The sequence below is a fragment of the Convolutriloba macropyga genome, chromosome 14 (genome assembly GCF_964194025.1).
Source record: "Convolutriloba macropyga chromosome 14, txConMacr16.3, whole genome shotgun sequence".
NCBI classification, from domain to species: domain Eukaryota; kingdom Metazoa; phylum Xenacoelomorpha; order Acoela; family Convolutidae; genus Convolutriloba; species Convolutriloba macropyga.
Window position 1 is genome coordinate 27,041,730 of NC_134481.1, and position 23,322 is coordinate 27,065,051.

Sequence of the window (23,322 nt, forward strand, 5' to 3'; positions counted from 1 at the left end):
TTAGCTTTGCTGAAGTTAAGACAAGAAGTGCGTGTTTAGGCTTTTATCTGAGCCTTTGTTGACAGCTTTGACTTGATCAAACAATAGTTTTTGGGGTGAAATAGACCAAAAATTTTTATTTTTCTCTTTTTCATTAAAATTCTGAAAAGAAATCTCACCTCTCAGTGCTTGATAATGTTCAAACAAGTTAAGCAAACCAGACAACTTATACAATTTCGGTAGCTAGCAGTGCAAATTTAATTGGCGTCAATTTCACATTTTCATCTTGAGATTTGGTTCCTGAGATCAAGATTTAACAAACTTCGTTTTTCGAAAAGCTACATCATACAACCTCCTTTCATTTTGCTGCTCTTGGTCAGTTTTCGTTACAACTTTATTGAAATCAAGACAACAGGTGCGTGTTCAGGCTTGCATCTGAATCACAGTTGACAGATTTGACTTGTTCAAACTATAGTTTTTGAGGTGAAATGGACCCAAAATTTTCTTTTTCTCTTTTTGATCTAATTTCTGAAAAGAAATATCAGTCCTCAACGCTTGAGAATGGCCGAACTAATAGCACTTAGACATAATAGGTAGTTTTGGTAGCAAGTGAGTTTAATTTGCGCCAACTTCATATTTTGATCTTGAGATTTAATTTTCTGAGATCAAGGTTTAACAATTTTTTTTCGAAAAACTACACCATACAAAACTCCTTTCTTTTTGCTGCCCTTTGAAGCTTTTGAAGTTTTTGAAGCACTGAGAATGGCCAAACTCATAGCACCAAGACAAGTTAAGCATTTTCGCATTTTCGGTAGCTAGCAGTGTGAATTTAATTGGCTTCAATTTCACATTTTGATCTTGAGATTCGATTTTCTGGAATCAAGATTTAACAATTTTTTTTCCCGAAAAGCCACATCATACAAAAACTCTTTTCTTTTTGCTGCCATTTTGAAGCCTTTGTTTTAGTTTTGCTGAAGTCAAGACAAGAAGTGCGTGTTTAGGCTTTCATCTGAGCCTTTGTTGAAAGCTTTGACTTGATCAAACAATAGTTTTTGGGGTGAAATAGACCAAAAAATTTTATTTTTCTCTTTTTCATTTAAATTCTGAAAAGAAATCTCACCTCTCAGTGCTTGATAATGTTCAAACAAGTTAAGCAAACCAGACAACTTATACAATTTCGGTAGCTAGCAGTGCAAATTTAATTGGCGTCAATTTCACATTTTCATCTTGAGATTTGGTTTCTGAGATCAAGATTTAACAATCTTCGTTTTTCGAAAAGCTACATCATACACCCTCCTTTCATTTTGCTGCTCTTGGTCAGTTTTCGTTACAACTTTATTGAAATCAAGACAACAGGTGCGTGTTCAGGCTTGCATCTGAATCACAGTTGACAGCTTTGACTTGTTCAAACTATAGTTTTTGAGGTGAAATGGACCCAAAATTTTCTTTTTCTCTTTTTGGTCTAAATTCTGAAAAGAAATATCAGTCCTCAACGCTTGAGAATGGCCGAACTAATAGCACATAGACATAATAGGTAGTTTTGGTAGCAAGTGAGTTTAATTTGCGCCAACTTCATATTTTGATCTTGAGATTTAAGTTTCTGAGATCAAGGTTTAACAATTTTTTTTCGAAAAACTACACCATACAAAACTCCTTTCTTTTTGCTGCCCTTTGAAGCTTTTGAAGTTTTTGAAGCACTGAGAATGGCCAAACTCATAGCACCTAGACAAGTTAAGCATTTTCGGTAGCTAGCAGTGTGAATTTAATCGGCTTCAATTTCACATTGTGATCTTGAGATTCCATTTTCTGGAATCAAGATTTAACAATCTTTTTTTCCCCGAATAGCCACATCATACAAAAACTCTTTTCTTTTTGCTGCCATTTTGAAGCTTTTGTTTTAGCTTTACTGAAGTCAAGACAAGAAGTGCGTGTTTAGGCTTTTATCTGAGCCTTTGTTGACAGCTTTGACTTGTTCAAACTATAGTTTTTGAGGTGAAATGGGCACAAAATTTTCTTTTTCTCATTTTCATTAAAATTCTGAAAAGAAATCTCAGTTCTCATCGCTTGAGAAAGGCCGAAATAATAGCACTTAGACAATATACGTAGTTTTGGTAGCAATTGAAATTAATTGGCGTTAGTTGCACATTTTGATCTTGAGATTTGATTTTCTGAGATTAATATTTAACAATCTTTCTTTTTTTCGTCTGAACCACTGATGACAGCAATGTCAAACTATAGTGTTTGGGGTGAAAAGGACGCAAAAGTTTCTTGTTCTCTTTTTCATTAAAAGCTTGAAAAGAAATCTCAGTTTTCACCGCTTGAGAATGGCCGAACTCATAGCACCTAGACAAAATAAGAAATGTTGTTAGCAAATGATTTCTATTGGCGTCAATTACATATTTTGATCATGAGATTTGTTTTTCTGAGATCAAGATTTAGCAATGTTTTTTTCGAAAAGCTACATCAAAAAACTCCTTTCATTTTGCTGCCCTTTGGAAGCTTTTGTTATAGCTTTACTGAAGTCAAGACAACAAGTGCGTGTTCAGGCTTGCATCTGCACCACTGTTTACAGCTTTGACTCGTTTTTAGGATGAAATGTACTATAGTTTTTAGGATGAAATGTACCCAAAAACTTCCCTTTTCTCTTTTTCATTAAAATTCTTAAAAGAAATCTCAGTTTTCACCGCTTGAGAAAGACCGAAATAATAGCACCTAGACAATATAAGTAGGTTTGGTAGCAATTGAATTTAATTGGCGTTAGTTGCACATTTTGATATTGAGATTTTTTTTCTGAGATCAAGATTTAACAACCTTTCTCTGTTTTCGTCTGAACCACTGTTGACAGCTTTGACTTGTTCAAACCATACTTTTTGGGGTGAAAAGGACCCAAAATTTTATTTTTCTCTTTTTCATTGAAATTCTGAAAATAAATATCACCTCTCAGTGCTTGATAATGTTCAAACAAGTTAAGCAAACCAGACAACTTATACAATTTCGGTAGCTAGCAGTGCAAATTTAATTGGCGTCAATTTCACATTTTCATCTTGAGATTTTGTTTCTGAGATCAAGATTTAACAATCTTCGTTTTTCGAAAAGCTACATCATACACCCTCCTTTCATTTTGCTGCCCTTGGTCAGTTTTCGTTACAACTTTATTGAAATCAAGACAACAGGTGCGTGTTCAGGCTTGCATCTGAATCACAGTTGACAGCTTTGACTTGTTCAAACTATAGTTTTTGAGGTGAAATGGACCCAAAAATTTCTTTTTCTCTTTTTGGTCTAAATTCTGAAAAGAAATATCAGTCCTCAACGCTTGAGAATGGCCGAACTAATAGCACCTAGACATAATAGGTAGTTTTGGTAGCAAGTGAGTTCAATTTGCGCCAACTTCATATTTTGATCTTGAGATTTAATTTTCTGAGATCAAGGTTTAACAATTTTTTTTTGAAAAACTACACCATACAAAACTCCTTTCTTTTTGCTGCCCTTTGAAGCTTTTGAAGTTTTTGAAGCACTGAGAATAGCCAAACTCATAGCACCTAGACAAGTTAAGCATTTTCGGTAGCTAGCAGTGTGAATTTAATCGGCTTCAATTTCACATTGTGATCTTGAGATTCGATTTTCTGGAATCAAGATTTAACAATTTTTTTCCCCGAATAGCCACATCATACAAAAACTCTTTTCTTTTTGCTGCCATTTTGAAGCTTTTGTTTTAGCTTTACTGAAGTCAAGACAAGAAGTGCGTGTTTAGGCTTTTATCTGAGCCTTTGTTGACAGCTTTGACTTGATCAAACAATAGTTTTTGGGGTGAAATAGACCAAAAAATTTTATTTTTCTCTTTTTCATTAAAATTCTGAAAAGAAATCTCACCTCTCAGTGCTTGATAATGTTCAAACAAGTTAAGCAAACCAGACAACTTATACAATTTCGGTAGCTAGCAGTGCAAATTTAATTGGCGTCAATTTCACATTTTCATCTTGAGATTTGGTTTCTGAGATCAAGATTTAACAAACTTCGTTTTTCGAAAAGCTACATCATACACCCTCCTTTCATTTTGCTGCACTTGGTCAGTTTTTGTTACAACTTTATTGAAATCAAGACAACAGGTGCGTGTTCAGGCTTGCATCTGAATCACAGTTGACAGCTTTGACTTGTTCAAACTATAGTTTTTGAGGTGAAATGGACCCAAAATTTTCGTTTTCTCTTTTTGATCTAAATTCTGAAAAGAAATATCAGTCCTCAACGCTTGAGAATGGCCGAACTAATAGCACCTAGACATAATAGGTAGTTTTGGTAGCAAGTGAGTTTAATTTGCGCCAACTTCATATTTTGATCTTGAGATTTAATTTTCTGAGATCAAGGTTTAACAATTTTTTTTCGAAAAACTACACCATACAAAACTCCTTTCTTTTTGCTGCCCTTTGAAGCTTTTGAAGTTTTTGAAGCACTGAGAATAGCCAAACTCATAGCACCTAGACAAGTTAAGCGTTTTCGGTAGCTAGCAGTGTGAATTTAATCGGCTTCAATTTCACATTGTGATCTTGAGATTCGATTTTCTGGAATCAAGATTTAACAATCTTTTTTTCCCCGAATAGCCACATCATACAAAAACTCTTTTCTTTTTGCTGCCATTTTGAAGCTTTTGTTTTAGCTTTACTGAAGTCAAGACAAGAAGTGCGTGTTTAGGCTTTTATCTGAGCCTTTGTTGACAGCTTTGACTTGATCAAACAATAGTTTTTGGGGTGAAATAGACCAAAAAATTTTATTTTTCTCTTTTTCAATAAAATTCTGAAAAGAAATTTCACCTCTCAGTGCTTGATAATGTTCAAACAAGTTAAGCAAACCAGACAACTTATACAATTTCGGTAGCTAGCAGTGCAAATTTAATTGGCGTCAATTTCACATTTTCATCTTGAGATTTGGTTTCTGAGATCAAGATTTAACAAACTTCGTTTTTCGAAAAGCTACATCATACACCCTCCTTTCATTTTGCTGCTCTTGGTCAGTTTTCGTTACAACTTTATTGAAATCAAGACAACAGGTGCGTGTTCAGGCTTGCATCTGAATCACAGTTGACAGCTTTGACTTGTTCAAACTATAGTTTTTGAGGTGAAATGGACCCAAAATTTTCTTTTTCTCTTTTTGGTCTAAATTCTGAAAAAAAATATCAGTCCTCAACGCTTGAGAATGGCCGAACTAATAGCACCTAGACATAATAGGTAGTTTTGGTAGCAAGTGAGTTTAATTTGCGCCAACTTCATATTTTGATCTTGAGATTTAATTTTCTGAGATCAAGGTTTAACAATTTTTTTTCGAAAAACTACACCATACAAAACTGCTTTCTTTTTGCTGCCCTTTGAAGCTTTTGAAGTTTTTGAAGCACTGAGAATGGCCAAACTCATAGCACCTAGACAAGTTAAGCATTTTCGGTAGCCAGCAGTGTGAATTTAATCGGCTTCAATTTCACATTGTGATCTTGAGATTCGATTTTCTGGAATCAAGATTTAACAATCTTTTTTTCCCCGAATAGCCACATCATACAAAAACTCTTTTCTTTTTGCTGCCATTTTGAAGCTTTTGTTTTAGCTTTACTGAAGTCAAGACAAGAAGTGCGTGTTTAGGCTTTTATCTGAGCCTTTGTTGACAGCTTTGACTTGTTCAAACTATAGTTTTTGAGGTGAAATGGGCACAAAATTTTCTTTTTCTCATTTTCATTAAAATTCTGAAAAGAAATCTCAGTTCTCATCGCTTGAGAAAGGCCGAAATAATAGCACCTAGACAATATACGTAGTTTTGGTAGCAATTGAAATTAATTGGCGTTAGTTGCACATTTTGATCTTGAGACTTGGTTTTCTGAGATTAATATTTAACAATCTTTCTTTTTTTTCGTCTGAACCACTGATGACAGCTATGTCAAACTATAGTTTTTGGGGTGAAAAGGACGCAAAAGTTTCTTGTTCTCTTTTTCGTTAAAAGCTTGAAAAGAAATCTCAGTTTTCACCGCTTGAGAATGGCCGAACTCATAGCACCTAGACAAATTAAGAAGTGTTGCTAGCAAATGATTTCTATTGGCGTCAATTTCATATTTTGATCATGAGATTTGTTTTTCTGAGATCAAGATTTAGCAATGTTTTTTTCGAAAAGCTACATCAAAAAAACTCCTTTCATTTTGCTGCCCTTTGGAAGCTTTTGTTATAGCTTTACTGAAGTCAAGACAACAAGTGCGTGTTCAGGCTTGCATCTGCACCACTGTTTACAGCTTTGACTCGTTTTTAGGATGAAATGTACTATAGTTTTTAGGATGAAATGAAGCCAAAAATTTCCCTTTTCTCTTTTTCATTAAAACTCTTAAAAGAAATCTCAGTTTTCACCGCATGAGAAAGACCGAAATAATAGCACCTAGACAATATAAGTAGGTTTGGTAGCAATTGAATTTAATTGGCGTTAGTTGCACATTTTGATATTGAGATTTTTTTTTTCTGAGATCAAGATTTAACAACCTTTCTTTGTTTTCTTCTGAACCACTGTTGACAGCTTTGTCTTGTTCAAACTATAGTTTTTGGGGTGAAAAGGACCCAAAGTTTTCTTTTTCTCTTTTTCCTTAAAGTTCTGGAAAGAAATCTCAGTTCTCATCGCTTGAAATTGGTCGAATTCATAGCACCTGGACAAATTAAGCAATTTTGGTACCAAGTATGTTTATTTGGCTTCAATTTCTCGTTTTGATCTCGAGATTTGATTTTCTGGGATAAAGATTTAACAATCTTTTTCTTTCGGAAAGCTACATCATAAACGCCTCCTCTGTTTGCTGCCCTTGGGCAGCTTTTGTTATAAGTTTACTGTAGTCAGGACAACAGATGCGTGTTCAGACTTGCATGTGAACCACAGTTGACAGCATTGTCTTTTCCAAAGTATAGTTTTTGGGACGAAATGCGCCAAAAAACTTTTTTTTCTCTCTCTTTCTTTAAGTTTCTGAAAAGAAATCAAAATTCTCACCGCTTGAGAATGGCCGAACTGATAGAACCTAGACAAGTTAAGCAGTTTTGGTTTCAAGTAAATTTAATTGGAGTCAATTTCACATTTTGATCTTTTAATTTGATTTTCTGAAATCACGATTTAACAGTCTTTTTTTTTCGAAAAGATTGTTAAGCTTACACCGCTCCTTTCATTTTGCTACTCTTGGGCACTTTTCTTTATAAGTTTACTGAATTCAAAACAACCAGAGCGTGTTCAGACTTGTATCTGAACCACTGTTGACAGCTTTTGCTTGTTTAAACTATAGTTTTTGGGGTGAAATGGACCCAAAAATTTTCTTTTTCTCATTTTCGTTAAAATTCTGGAAAGTAATCTTAGTTCTCACCGCTTGAGAACGGCCGAAATAATAGCACCTATACAAAATAAGTAGTTTTGGTAGCAATTGAATTTAATTGGCGTTAGTTGCACATTTTGATCTTGAGATTTGATTTTCTGAGATCAAGATTTAACAGTCTTTCTTTGTTTTCGTCTGAACCACTGTTGACAGCTTTGTCTTGTTCAAACTATAATTTTTGGGGTGAAAAGGACCCAAAATTTTCTTTTTCTTTTTTTCCTTAAAGTTCTGAAAAAAAATCTCAGTTCTCATCGCTTGAAAATGGTCGAATTCATAGCACCTGGACAAATTAAGCAATTTTGGTAGCAAGTTTGTTCATTTGGCTTCAATTTCTCGTTTTGATCTAGAGATTTGAATTTCTGGGATAAAGATTTAACAATCTTTTTCTTTCGGAAAGCTACATCATAAACGCCTCCTCTGTTTGCTGCCCTTGGGCAGCTTTTGTTATAAGTTTACTGAAGTCAAGACAACAAGTGCGTGTTCAGGCGTGCATCTGAACAACTGTTGACAGCTTTGACTTGTTCAAACTACAAGTTTTTGGGTGAAATAGACCCAAAAATTTTCTCTTTTTCAGTAAAATTCTGAAAAGAAATCTCAGTTCTCATCGCGTCAGAATGCCCAAACTCAAAGCACCTAGACAAGTTAGGCAATTGCGTTTGCAAGCAAGTTTATTCGGCGTCATTTTCGAGTTTGGATCTTGAGATTTGATTTTCTGATGTCAAGATTTAACAATCTTCAATTTTCGAAAACCTACATCATACACACTTCTTTCATTTTGCTGCACTTGGGAAGCTTTCGTTATAAGTTTACTGAACTTAGGACAACAGGAACGTGTTCAGGCTTCTATCTGAACCACTGTTGACAGCTTTGATTTTTTGGGGTGAACCATAGAATTTGGGCTGAAAAGGACCGAAGAATTTTCTTTTTCTCTTTTTCGTTAAAATTCTGGAAAGTAATCTTAGTTCTCACCGCTTGAGAACGGCCGAAATAATAGCACCTATACAAAATAAGTAGTTTTGGTAGCAATTGAATTTAATTGGCGTTAGTTGCACATTTTGATCTTGAGATTTGATTTTCTGAGATCAAGATTTAACAGTCTTTCTTTGTTTTCGTCTGAACCACTGTTGACAGCTTTGTCTTGTTCAAACTATAATTTTTGGGGTGAAAAGGACCCAAAATTTTCTTTTTCTCTTTTTCCTTAAAGTTCTGAAAAAAAATCTCAGTTCTCATCGCTTGAAAATGGTCGAATTCATAGCACCTGGACAAATTAAGCAATTTTGGTAGCAAGTTTGTTCATTTGGCTTCAATTTCTCGTTTTGATCTAGAGATTTGAATTTCTGGGATAAAGATTTAACAATCTTTTTCTTTCGGAAAGCTACATCATAAACGCCTCCTCTGTTTGCTGCCCTTGGGCAGCTTTTGTTATAAGTTTACTGAAGTCAAGACAACAAGTGCGTGTTCAGGCGTGCATCTGAACAACTGTTGACAGCTTTGACTTGTTCAAACTACAAGTTTTTGGGTGAAATAGACCCAAAAATTTTCTCTTTTTCAGTAAAATTCTGAAAAGAAATCTCAGTTCTCATCGCGTCAGAATGCCCAAACTCAAAGCACCTAGACAAGTTAGGCAATTGCGTTTGCAAGCAAGTTTATTCGGCGTCATTTTCGAGTTTGGATCTTGAGATTTGATTTTCTGATGTCAAGATTTAACAATCTTCAATTTTCGAAAACCTACATCATACACACTTCTTTCATTTTGCTGCACTTGGGAAGCTTTCGTTATAAGTTTACTGAACTTAGGACAACAGGAACGTGTTCAGGCTTCTATCTGAACCACTGTTGACAGCTTTGATTTTTTGGGGTGAACCATAGAATTTGGGCTGAAAAGGACCGAAGAATTTTCTTTTTCTCTTTTTCATTAAAAACCTGAAAATAAATCTCAGTTTTCATCGAAAGAGAATGACTGAACTCATAGCACCTAGACGAGTTAAGCAATTTCGGTAACAAGTGAATTTAATTAGCGTCAATTTCACATTTTTATCTTGAGATTTGATTTGCTGAGATCAAGATTTAACAATTTTTTTTTTCGAAAAGCAACATCATACACCACTCTTTTCATTTTGCTGCCCTTTAGCAGCTTTCATTATAACTTCACTGAAGTCAAGAAAACAAGCGCGTGTTCAGACTTGCTTTTGAACCACTGTTGATAACATTGACTTTTTCAGAATATAGTTTTTGGGGTGAAATGGGCCCAAAATTTCTATTTTCTATTTCTCATTATGTTTCTTAAAAGAAATCTCAGTTCTAATAAACTCCCTTTTCAGTTTGCTACCCATGGGCAGTTTTTGTTATGACCCCAATGAACTCAAGACAATAGGTGCACTATCAGATTTGTATCTGAACCACTGTTGACAAAACTGACTCGTTCAGACAATTTTTTTGTGGGCCCAAAAATTTTCTTTTTCTCTTCTTCTCTCATGTGTTCTGTCTTTTTATGTTGGTCCCGATTTATCTGGAACCCACCTCAGCCTCTTTTTTCTCTGCTCTCAAGTGCTTTTTATTTCTGTTTTGGTCCCGGCTTAACCGGGACCCGCCCCCTCTCTGCTTTCTCTGATCTCATGTGTTCTCTTTTATTTTGTTTTGGTCTCGGCCTGTCTGGGACCCAGCACATACTCTGTCTTCTCTTCTCTCATGTGTTCTTTGTCTTTTGGTTTTATTGTCAGCTGAACTGGGACCCGCTCCGCCCTTTGCTTATTCTGCTCCCACGTATTCTCTTTCTTGTTGTTTTGGTCCCGGCTTAATTTTGGTGTCCCAATTGCCAGCAGCTTCTATCTTCGCATCCAAATAACCAATCAATTGCATCTCATGTGTCCCTTGTTTGTAATGTTCGAGTCCCGGCTTAACTAGAACCCACACAACCCTTCTTTATCCCCTCTCATCTGTTCTTCCCTTTTTCTGAGCTGGGACCCAACCACAGTCTTCTTTCTCTGCTCTCATGTGCTTTCTTTTAGTTTTGTTTCCGGCCTAATTGGGACCCACACAACCTCTGCTTTCTCTGCTCGCACGTGTTCTCTTGTTGGTTTGGTCCCGGCTTAACTGGGACCCACCCCTATTTTTCTTAGGTGCATGTTCATGGGTGATTTTGGTGTCCTGATAGCCAGCCGTTACTATCGTTGTTGCATCGAAATTAACCATCTACAGCATCGCATGAGTCCCTGGTTTGTAATGCTTGAGTCCCGGCCTAACTAGGACTCACTCACCCGCTTCTTTTCTCCGCTCTCATGTGTTATCCTTTTTTTGTTCTATTCCCGTCTTATCTCGGACCCTCTGCTTTCACTTCTCTCATAGGCTCATTCTTTTTGTTTTGGTCTCGGCAAAACTGGATTTGCCCCTTTCTCTTCTTTCCCTGCTTTCATGTGCTCTTTCTTTTTGTTTTGGTCCCGGCTTAACTGAAACCCGCCCTACCCTCTGCTTTCTTCGCTCTCATGTGCTCTTTCTTTTTGTTGTGGTTCGGACCTATCTGAGACCCAACCCACCCTCCGTTTTGTTCTGATATCGTTGCAGAGAAATCACCCATATATTGCACCTCATGTGTCCCTTGTTTGTAATGTTTGAGTTCCGGCTTAACTAGGACTCAACCACCCCCTTATTTTTCCGCTCTCATGTGTTCTCCTTCTTTTTGTTCTAGTGTCCGGGCTTATCTGGGATCCAGCCCATCCCCTTCTTTCGCTGCTCTCACGTAATCTATCTTTTTATTTTGGACCCCGCTTAATTGCGAACCGCCCCACCCTCTGCTTTCTCCGCTCTCATGTAATCTTTCTTTTTGTTCTGGTTCGGACCTATCTGGGACCAAACCGCCCTCCATTTTCTCTGCTCACATGTGTTTTCTATGTTTTTGTTTTGGTCATGGCTTATCTGGGATCTGTCCCACCCTCTGCTTTCTCTGCTCTCATGTTTTCTTTTTTTTGTTTTGATCCTGACTTAACTGGGACTTACCCCACCCCCGCCTTTCTCTTTTCTCTGGGACCCACCCCTCTTTTTCTGAGGTGCATGTTCTTGGGTGATTTCGGTGTCCCGATAGCTAGCAGCTGCTATCGTTGCAAAGAAATCACCCATATATTGCACCTTATGTGTCCCTTGTTTGAGTCCTGACTTAACTAGGACTCACCCAACCACTTTTTTCAGCTCTCATGTGTTATCCTTCTTTTTGTTCTAGTGCCGTCTTATCTGGCACCCTCTGCTTTCACTCCTCTCATTTAATCTTTCTTTTTGTTTTGGTCTTGGCATAACTTGACCTGCCCCACTCTCATCTTTCTCTGCTCTCATGTGCTCTTTCGTTTTGTTTTGGTCTCGGCCTGTCTGGGACAAAGCCCACCCTCTGTTTTGTCTACTCTCATGTGTTCTCTTTCTTTTTGTTTTAGTCCCGGCTTAACTGGTACCCACCCTTCTTTTTCTGAGATGCATGTTCTTGAGTGATTTTGGTGTCCCAATAGGCAGCAGCTGCCATCGTTGCATTGGAATCAACCATCTATTACACCTCATTTGTCCCTTGGCTGTAATTTTTTTTGGCCCCGGATTAATTAGGACTCAACCCACCCTCTTCTTTTTCCGCTCTCATGTGTTCTCTTTATTTTTGTTTTGGTCCCGGCTTAACTGGGCCCCACCCCACCCTCTGTTGTCTCTGCTCTCAAAGGTTCTTCGTTTTGTTTTGTCCCGGCTTAACTGGAACCAGCCCGGCCCTCTGCTTTCTCCCTCTCATGTGCTCTTTCTTTTTGCTCTGGTCCGGACCTATCTGGGACCCAACCCACCCTCCGTTTTCTCTGCTGACATGAGTTTTCTTTGTTCTTGTTTTGGTCCTGGCTTATCTGGGATCTTCCCACCCTCTGCTTTCTCTGCTCTCATGTGTTCTTTCTTTTTGTTTTGGTCCTGGCTTAACTGGGACTTACCACACCCCCTCCTTTCTCTCTTCTCTTGGACCCGCCTTTCTTTATCTGAGGTGCATAATCTTGATTGATATTGGTGTCCCGATAGCCAGCAGCTGCTATCGTTGCATAGAAATTACCCATATATTGCACCTCATGTGTCCCTTTTTTGTAATTTTTGAGTCCCAGCTTAACTAGGACCCACACAAACCCTTCTTTTTTCCGCTCTCATGTGTTATCCTTCTGTTTGTTCTAGTCCCGTCTTATCTGGCACCATCTGCTTTCACTGCTCTCATGTGCGTTTTCTTTTTGTTTTGGTCTCGGCATAACTGGACCTGCCCCACTCTCATGTGTTCTCTTTATTTTTGTTTTGGTCTCGGTCTATCTGGTACCAAGCCCAACCTCTGTTTTGTCTACTCTCATGTGTTCTCTTTCTTTTTGTTTAAGTCTCGGCTTAACTTGGACTCACCCTTCCTTTTCTGAGGTGCATGTTCTTGAGTGATTTTGGTGTCCCAATAGGCAGCAGTTGCCATCGTTGCATCGAAATCAACCATCTATTGCGCCTCATTTGTCCCCTGTCTGTAATTTTTTAGCCCCAGCTTAATTAGGACTCAATCCACCCTCTTCTTTTTCCGCTCTCATGTGTTCTCCTTCTTTTTGTTTTAGTGTCCGGGCTTATCTGGGATCCAGCCCATCCCCTTCTTTCGCTGCTCTCACGTAATCTATACTTTTTATTTTGGACCCGGCTTAATTGCGAATCGCCCCACCCTCTGCTTTCTCAGCTCTCATGTGCTCTTTCTTTTTGTTCTGGTTCGGACCTATCTGGGACTCAACCCACCCTCCATTTTCTCTGCTCTCATATGTTTTTTTGTTTTTGTTTTGGTCCTGGTATATCTGGGACCTACCCCATCCCCTCCTTTCTTTCTTCTCTGGGACCTGCCCTTCTTTTTCTGAGGTGCGTGTTTTTGAGTGATTTTGGTGTCCCGATTGCCAGCAGCTGCTATCGTTGCAGAGAAATCACCCATATATTGCACCTTATGTGTCCCTTGTTTGAGTCCTGACTTAACTAGGACTCACCCAACCACTTTTTTCAGCTCTCATGTGTCATCCTTCTTTTTGTTCTAGTGCCGTCTTATCTGGCACCCTCTGCTTTCACTGCTCTCATTTAATCTTTCTTTTTGTTTTGGTCTTGGCATAACTGGACCCGCTCCACTCTCTTCTTTCTCTGCTCTCATGTGCTCTTTCGTTTTGTTTTGTTCTCGGCCCATCTGGGACCAAGCCCACCCTCTGTTTTGTCTACTCTCATGTGTTCTCTTTCGTTTTGTTTTAGTCCCGGCCTAATTTGGACCCTCCCTTCTTTTTCCGAGGTGCAAGTTTTTGAGTGATTTTGGTGTCCCGATAGGCAGCAGCTGCCATCGTTGCATTGGAATCAACCATCTATTGCACCTCATTTGTCCCTTGTCTGTAATTATTTTTAGCCCCGGCTTAATTTGGACTCAATCCACCCTCTTCTTTTTCCTCTCTCATGTGTTCTCTTTATTTTTGTTTTGGTCTCGGGTTAACTCGGCCCCGCCCAACTCTCTGTTTTCTCTGCTCTAAAATGTTCTTCTTCTTTTGTTCTGTCCCGGCTTTACTGGAACCCGCCACACCCTCTGCTTTCTCCGCTCTCATGTGCTCTTTCGTTTTGTTCTTGTTCGGACCTATCTGGAACCCAACCCACCCTCCTTTTTCTCTGCTCTCATGCGTTTTCTTTTTTTGTTTTGGTCCTGGCGTATCTGGGACTTACCCCACCCACTCCTTTCTCTCTTCTCTGGGACCTGCCCTTCTTTTTCTGAGGTGCATTTTCTTGAGTGATTTTGGTGTCCCGATAGCCAGCAGCTGCAATCGTTGCAGAAAACTCACCCATATATTGCACCTCCTGTGTCCCTTGTTTTAAATGTTTGAGTGCCGGCTTAAATAGGACCCACCCACCCCTTCTTTTTTCCGCTCTCATGTGTTATCCTTCTTTTTCTTCTACTCCCGTCTTATCTGGCACCCTCTGCTTTCACTGCCCTCATGTGTTTTTTTTGTTTTGGTCTCGGCATAACTGGACCCGCCCCACTCTCTTCTTTCTCTGCTCTCATGTGCTCTTTCGTTTTGTTTTGTTCTCGGCCAATCTGGGACCAAGCCCACCCATTGTTTTATCTACTCTCGTATGTTCTCTTTCTTTTTGTTTTAGTCCCGGCTTAAGTTGGACGCACCCTTCTTTTTCTGAGGTGCATGTTCTTGAGCGATTTTGCTATCCCAATAGGCAGCAGCTGCCATCGTTGCATTGAAATCAATCATCTATTACACCTCATTTGTCCCTTGTCTGTAATTTTTGGCCCTGGCCTAATTAGGACTCAATTCAACCTCTTCTTTTTCTGCTCTCATGTGTTCTCTTTATTTTTGTTTTGGTCCCGGCTTAACTGGGCCCCGCCCCATCCTCTGTTTTCTCTGCTCTCAAATGTTCTTCTTCTTTTTGTTTTTGTCCGGGCTCAACTGGAATCCGCCCCACCCTCTGCTTTCTCCGCTCACATGTGCTCTTTCTTTTTGTTCTGTTTTAGAACTATCTGGGACCGAACCCCACCCCCTACTTTCTCTCTTCTCTGGAACCCACCCCTCTTTTTCTGAGGTGCATGTCCTTGAGTGGTTTTGGCGTCCCGATAGCGAGCAGTTGCTATCGTTGCAGAGAAATCGCCCATATATTGCATCTAATGTGTCCCTTGTTTGTAATGTTTGAGTCCCGGCCCAACTAGGACTCACACACCCCCTTCTTTTTTCTGCTCTCATGCGTTCTCTTTATTTTTGTTTTGGTGCCGGCTTAACTCGGACTGGCCGCACCCTCTGTTTCATTTGCTCTCATGTGCTCTTTGTTTTTGTTCCTGTCCGGGTTTATATGGACCCAGCCCACCCTCTGTTTTCTCTGCTCTCATATATTTTTTTTGTTTAAGTCCCGCCCTATTTGGGATCGACCTCACCCTCTGCTTTCTCTGCTCACATGCGTTCTTTCTTTTTGTTTTGGTCCCGGCTTAACGGGGACCCACCCCATCTTCTCCTTTCGCTCTTCTCATGTGCTCTTTCTTTTTGATTTGGTCCCGGCCTATTTGGAACCCAACGCACCCTCTCATTTCTCTGCTCTCATGTATTTTTTTGACTTTTGTTTTAGTCCCGGCTTAACTACTGGGACCCGCCCCACCCTCTCCTTTCTCTCTTCTCACATGCTCGTTCTTTTTGTATTGGTCCCGTCTTAACTGGGACTCGCCCCACCCTCTGCTTTCTCTGCTCTTACGTGTTCTCTTTCAATTTGTTTTGGTCTCGGCTTAACCGGGACCCATCACTCGTTTTCTAAGGTGCATATTCTTGTGTGATTTCGTTGTCCCGTAGCCAGTAGCTGCCATCGCTGCATCGAAATCAACGATCTGTTGCACCTGATTTTTCCCTTGTTTGTAATTTTTGAGTCCCGGACTAACTAGGAATCAACCCACCATCTTCTTTTTCCGCTCTCATGTGCTCTTTCTTTTTGTTTTGGCCCCTGCTTAACTGGGATCCACCCCTTTTTCCGTGTTGCATGTTCTGGAGTGAGTTGCACATTGAAGTGCATATCTGCTTGGTTGTCGTTCACTTTTTCGATGATAAAACAATTCACCGCTAAAAACAGCGATTCTGACAAAAATCTCAGCAAAGACTGCAGTGATTTTTACACTGATGCAGTAAATTAACGTGAGATGTGCGGTTTTAAGGGGTGAATTTTTCTCACATTTTTCAGCGATGAAAACATAACTTTTTCTAGAGAAACTATACCAAAAATACTCGATGTTTTAGATTTACCATACATAGGGGACCTCAGATTATGAGTTTCAGACAACTCCTTTTTTCGATTACAATCCACTGGTTTCGAAAAACTTTATTCGCTTATATGGAACAACAAACGGATGAAAATCCAACTTTTTCTAGAGCAGCTTCTTCACAATTTTCAGAGTTTGATTTTATTTCAATTTTGATCTCATTTGGTGCAGACGCTGTAACGAGATATCATTTTGTAAATTATATACGATGTTATACGTATTTACAAAATAATTTCTGTTAAAAGCTAAAAGTCTGTAATCTGTCTGCTGGTTGCTACAAAAATAATTAAGAACAAGGATAATTTGACTGAGAGATTTCAAAAAATAAAAAAAAACTCATAAAAATTGTACAACTATAGAGTTAAATTAGGAACAAAACAGGCAAAATATTAATTCAGGAACACTCTCACAGAATTCAAAAGTTACGATTGCTATCTTTGGAGTTAATGACGATTTTATCAGCAGCTTTTAAGTGTTTTAATTCGGCGAATGTAAAAAGAGAGAACAAAATGCTTATTTCGTTTCATTTTTGACAAAAAGCAACAATTTCAGCATCAATTTTGAAACAATTATATCGTACATTTGGATCAAACCATTCAAAAACACTAATCTGTTTTCAGAAGTAAAACAAACAAAACTCTTTGTACAAATATTACATAATTTAAGAATCAGTCAAATGTTCACAACCTGTTAAACCTCAATAGCCCCGTGAAAAACACGACATGCAAGAAAAATTTCTTAATTATATAATCCACACTGGACAGCTTTCCAGTGGCATCAATCAAACCCTCTTCGATGACTATATGGATCGGCCGGAATTGACTGAAAAAAACCCGATTGATTATAAAGTCCCTCTCCCACTAAATTGGGTCGGAAAAAAATGGCGAGTTAAGAGTGGTAAACTGTAATTATAAACAGCAAAACTTTCATACTAAAAAACAACTTTTGCTTCCACTACTGCAGCTATGTGTGCAGTTCAGTGGCTGTTGTTGTAACAGCGTGAAATTTTCTTAACGCTTTCAACCCATTCTCCTCAAAAATTGCACAGGTTAATTCATTATTTGCCTCGATAGAAGCTTGTGCTCATTTAGCTTGTTATCGCTAAATCGCGTCTCTTCACCGCTCTCAATGCATTCACCGCTATTCTTAAATTTTTTTGCATTATTTTCTTCGGTAAAGATATTTGGTAAATTTTGCTATAAATATTAGTAAGCTTTGCAATTGTTAGCAGTGAATTATTTTTTTCACTGCTTTCAACGCTATCACCGCTATTCTTACTTTTTTTGCAAAAGTTTCTGCGGTAAAGATATTTGATAAATTTAGCGGTAAATTTTTGTAAGATTTGCAATTCTTAGCAGTGAATTTTCTTCCGCCGCATTTACCGCATTCAACGCTAAAAATTTCAGTTCTGACACCTTTTCACCGTTTTCACCTCAAGTCTTACATTTTTTGCTATTTTAGCGTTGACAGCTCGACCCGGGAATTGAGAAAATTGAAGATGTGATTTGTGATAAGTGTAACCTTAGAATGGAAGGTTGTGATTCGTTCGTTTAGTTTTGAACCTGACTCAGGACTATTCAGCCCCCCCTTAGCTGAAGTCGGACTGATTGCTTTTCCACCTGTACTATTCATCCCAGAACCAAGTTGAACAGAAGCAGTACTGGAATTGGATGTTGATTTTGTGGCTTTGCTGGAACTGATCACACTGGAAATTGAAGTTGAAATGGAATTCGGTATCGCCGGCCCATCTTTACAATGATCAACATGTTTCTTGTGAAACTCTGCTATTTTGGCCCGATTTTGTTGGAGCTGTTCAGAGGAGATGCCAGTTTCAATCACCATTATTAGTAAAATTGGGAGACGGAGAGATATGCAAGATATGCACCAGATTTTGCCCTTTTCAGTCATTTGTTACAAACTTAATCTCCAAAATAATTGCATCGCCTTTTCTTCTCAAATTTGTATCAGGATGAATATTGTCTAAGCGCGAAATACGGGGGTAAAAGTAAATATGCCTTAGGAAATATCAGTTAAAAATCCAGAATTTATTTTCACAACTTAGAGATGAATGAATTTAAAAATTGCACGAATATTGCAAGCTGAATCAAAACTGCACAAAAAATCTTGCCAGATATCAATCGAGGCAAAAACATAAATCAGGGTCTATTGTCTCAGAAAACATCTGTGAGGCAAATTAATGTTGACTAAACAAAGTATCTGAAAATCATGGAAAATTTTGCAGCCTTGTTTCAAATTCTTGCAAGAAATTTGCCATTTTTTTAAAATTTAAAAATTATTCTCAGTAGTTTTGGTAGCCAAAACCAACTCAAAACCAATTTAATTGACGGTTAAATGAATTTCAATCGAGATCCATCCGTTAAAAATTTAGTTTTTTAAATATAAATGACAAAGTCAATTACTTTCAGTATTTATTTGCACACGAAATGTTTATAGGAAACCAGCTGTCAATTTTTTGTCACTGATATTTCGTAAATTAACCCAGCAAAAAAACGGAATCCAAGTCCGAGGTCAGGTGTGCTGGTTCCTGAGCTTAGTAAAGCACCGGCTCTAGTAGTCAAAACGCAGACCCATGCAAAAGCAAACTAAAGTTTTCTGCTGAAAAAAAACCTGAACTTTCTCTCTCTAGTGATCCCCTGTCTCGAGCATATGAACTGAAGAGCTTTCAGGAATCCTTGAAGTGAATCGAAAAGCTTGCTAGATACTGGCAATGAATGAAAAACTTGTTGTAAGGTTGTGGCTTTAGTTGTAAGGTTCTGGCCGCAAGAAACTTGTTGCTAATGATTTTTTCAAAACAGGAGTTTGAGGTTTGGTTCAAGGAAGGCAAAAACTTTCTGTTTAATGTTTTGGAAACATAAAATACAATCCACAATGAGTACATCATTATAAAATTTTCATTTTACAGTGTTTTATTAAGGCAGTTTTTGGGAGGCCATTTATTTAAGACTTTTTTTCAGCTGGCCGACATTTTTAGATCACAAAAACCAAAGTTTGATGAGAATTATGCTTTAAAATTTAAGCAAAATATTGATTAATGTAGCGACTCAGTTCGTTAGATCACTTGCACAGTTGAGATAATATCACAGAGCTGCTTCCTCACGAACATTTAAAGCTGCTTCTCTCTACATGTGCATTAGAAACGAGAAGAATTCTGAAACTTAAGGAGAACAGGACTGATGTTATAAAGAGCGATTGATAAGAATGAAGAATTCTTCAACCAAAAACACACTTATTTGAACCTTTACTGAGCAAAAACTTTTGATTCCGAATCAAAGTTTGATAACAAAGATTTGTATTAATTCACGATTGAGTATCAAAAAAAAGTATTAGAAAGATGAGTAACAATAAATCATTCCTAAAACTATATCTCCAAGTATTTACCTTATGTGAACATCCAATACTTCTTCAACAAACAAATAACCAAGACTTGACAAATTTTTCACAATTCATCTGAAAACTTCAAGATTCAACTTCGAGATTCAAAGATGCGTTCAAGATTCAACAAATCAGCAGAAAATCTGTTCAACACTTTTGTCCACGGGCTGTAAGAGCATCAATTATTTCGAAACCCTCGTTGAAGCGCGTTGTTGAGAATTCATTTAGGGATTGGTTTAAGAGCTGAAGTTAATAGCTTTTTTTGATATGTTCTCAATCTAATGCAGAATAGGTGAAATTCAAAGGTAGAAAAATTGCCGGTATGCTTTGTTTTAGTGAAAAAAAAAATGCCAGATCGCGCTGAAAATGAAGCTGAAAACAATGGAAAAAATTTGTGGTAAATTTAGATAGTCCAAAAACAGTTGCAATTATCTGATTGTCAGTAGTAATTCTTAACATTTTCAATTCCAAAAATTAACGATTTAAACTATTTGAACAAAAGTTTTGAAAAGAAGTCTATTAAATTCGCAAATATTCGTTAAAAATGTTTTTGTCCCTATTTATTTTTCCTGCTGATTAAAAAAAACAACTGTTGTACAAACCAATGTTTTTTTGAATTAAAAAGAAAACTGAATTTTTAGGCAATTTAGAGGTCTCAAAATAGCAAAATTTCATTTTAAAGAAAGTTTAAAAAAAACCTAAATTAGAGTTGTGTTTGCGAACAGTTTTATTTGTTTTTATCAAAACTTAACGTCTCTGTGTAGATTCAAAACCGCAGAAACGTAGGAAAACCAGTTTCATGAAACGAACATCAAATCAACAAAACCCATTGTAGAAAACTAAAGACGATTTTTTTAAAAAACTTTCTTTGTACTCTTTTTATCGTTAAACAGGGTCATTCTACTAATTTCGTCTAGTACAAATTAAATGATGCAACACAGATTAATTTCAAAGCCAGAAAATTTACGCATCAAGACGTTTGAAAACAATACACAATGAAAATAAGTTCTCACTTCATTTTTTAAAAGGGCTCTTAAAATGATCTCTATTTTGTTATTGTATATTTTTTACTGGAAACCAATGTTTCTCAACACTGTCGGGTAATAGTCGTTTAGGAAAACAAAAACGTAAGAGTATTTAAGAGTATTTGCTAAAAACTGCCGTTCTAAATTTGTTCAAGTCCAAGAAAAGTGTTCTTAAAACTAATCAGAAAAAGCATTTGCAAGAACTTAATAAAAAATGACTCACTATGCTTGTGGAACTGTCAGAAATGACAAAAGTTTTCGAGAACTTTCCAAAAAGTTCATTTCAAAATTTGGTGTCAAGTTTCCAATTGCTTCAATAAGCCCACATTTACTTTTCCAGTAAAAACAACTGAACGATCACGAACCTTAAGTAAAATCAGCTGACAAAAAATTACAATGTTTTTTTTTGGGTGTCGGGGTTTGTATTTGTGTGTGTGTGTGTGTGTGTGTGTGTGTGTGTGTGTGTGAGTGTGTGTGTGTGTGTGTGTGTGTGTGTGCGTGTGTGTGTGTGTGTGTGTGTGTGTGTGTGTGTCTGTGTGTGTGTGTGCAAGTGTATGTGCGTGCGTGCGCTTGCGACGGTGAATTTGTTTGTCTGTGCATATAAATGTATGTTATTGTGTGTGTTGGTGTTTGAATGGACAATATGCGAGTTGTGTGTTTGCAATGGTTGTCTGTGACGGTATCGTTCGAATTGTACTACTCTTATCTTTCTAGATCGTTTAGAAGAGATTTTGTGTAAAGAAGAAAGAGGGCATATGTTTCTGAAAGAATTTAAAGATGTTCTCTTGACCGTCGAAGACATTTTGGAACACTCTGTGCTACGCAGAAACTCGCATGAGCCGTCTTAAGTTATATTGCAGGCACAACAGTTCATGGCTGATGTTCACTTCTGATTTCTACCCAGATCGAAGTTATAAACACCCCCCCCGCCCCCAGATTACCCCCAAACTGATGCAAGAGTAGGGGTAATTGTTTGATGGGGAGAGTAAAACGATTTAGATTTGCCCCCAAAAATATGTAAGATTAGGGGGGTAATTTTAGCGGCGGGGGGGGGGGGGTAAAACGATCTATAATTAGCGGGTAATAGGGGACTCTTAGATTTTACCCCCAAAAACTAAAGGGGTAAAACGATCTAAAATTAAGCGGTAATGAGGTATGGGGTGGGCGGGGGGGGGATGGGGTAATTTTTAGATTTTAATAGATGGACCGTCAAGAATTGGGCAAGCATCGAAGGTCTAGAAGCTAAGGAGAACCGGCTGAGGGTACAGAGGTTACGGGTTCAAGATAGTTAGTCTTCGGGCATGGGGGGCTAAGACAAGGTCAGATTGAGGCTTCCAAGGGGATAACTACCCCCTACACTTGCATGTTTTTACCCCCCCCCCCCCCAAAAAAAAATTACCCTCATTCTGAACCATTTTACCCCCCAAATTACCTCCCATTACCCCCCCCCCCCCAAAAAAAAATGTAAGTTTTGAGGGGAAATTTGTAAAAATTCCCCCGATGACCCTATTAATATTGCATCTTTGTTGGGGGAAAAATTTGACAAGGTTATCTGATGTAAGGAAAACTGGCAATAACCTACTCAAATGAATAGTGAATTAAGACACAAAGCCTTCCTATCTCCTAACTTCTTATCGTCTTAAATTTACAAATAACTCAAAATTTGGGCTGAATTGGGTTGACAGGGATATAAGTAACTGGGGAGTAAATTTCCTTGTGTTTCGAATATAAATTCAAAAATACAAGCCTGTGGCCTAATTGTGAGAAAGGATAAAATTGTGGAAAAATCAATTGGAAAACTGAGGAAAATCGAGATTTGTAAATCTCGTAAACTGGGAAAAATTGACCAGAGAGTGGAAAAAACAGGTGGATCTATGAATAGAACCAAGTCAAACGTTTAATCTCCCCGCGTAAAAGCACGTGTTTGCTTAAGAATAAACAAGCGAACACATACAAAAGCTAAATGATAAGAAACAACATGATTATAAGAAACGGTGATCTCAGCTTACCACATCTATTAATGAATGACATCATTTTAATAATTTTGTAATAATTTGTGTTGATTTTCAGCAATATTTTAATTGCAATTTAGACCAAATAACCAAATAGCCACTGCAGACAAAATCTTGCACCTAAACCTGGTTCAGAACACGCGAGCATCTAAAAAGACAAAACAGTTTAACTAGAAAAAGTTGACTTCACTATCAAAAGTAAAATTTTCAGCTATCAAACTAATCAGTCGGTGACACCAAATGCATAGAAATGAAACAAATCAAAATTTATACCAAATGGCAATATTGTTTCAGAGATCTAAAAGTTAAATCATCTTTGATGATAAAAACCGGGAAAAGCAGATTTCTGAATATATTTACAAAAATTGAGCATATTCCAGATGTAACAGATTCTGCAATTGAAAACTTCGAAATTCATTATACAAAAAAAAGACACAACAATCAAAAACACGCAAGTCAATTTCATTACTGAGCTGGAGCCAGCATTGGCTGAAATCCAATGTTTTATCCGAAGTAGACATTTACTGAAAAAACTAATGTACTCGATTCTGATTGGTTGAAAAATATTTAAAAATTTTGACATATTTGAAGTTGATGTATATCACTCTCTTAGCTGTTTACTAACTGAGTCAGACCTGGTATAACGCTAGAGAAGAATACTCTCCCTTTACTCCTCTTTTGATATACATTGAGATGGAAGTAAGTCTTTAGCATTTGGGCCCGTGCACTGTCTACTGATGCTGAGAATAGAAGAGTTCTGGA

The 23,322-nt window shown here is 37.7% G+C and overlaps 1 protein-coding gene across 1 annotated transcript in view; it reads right to left on the reverse strand.

Moving 5' to 3' along the window:
• The window catches only part of LOC142352891 (uncharacterized), a 179,222-nt gene extending 156,705 nt beyond the window's left edge, over positions 1 to 22,517 (reverse strand). The window contains exons 1-2 of the mRNA XM_075405046.1: positions 22,205 to 22,517; positions 17,652 to 18,026 (exon numbers count right to left, since the gene is read on the reverse strand). Of these exons, the coding sequence (XP_075261161.1) occupies positions 17,652 to 17,972 (321 nt within the window). The 5' untranslated portion in view covers positions 17,973 to 18,026; positions 22,205 to 22,517. The remainder of the gene's footprint in view (positions 1 to 17,651; positions 18,027 to 22,204) is intronic.
• Between the last annotated feature and the right edge of the window lie 805 nt (positions 22,518 to 23,322).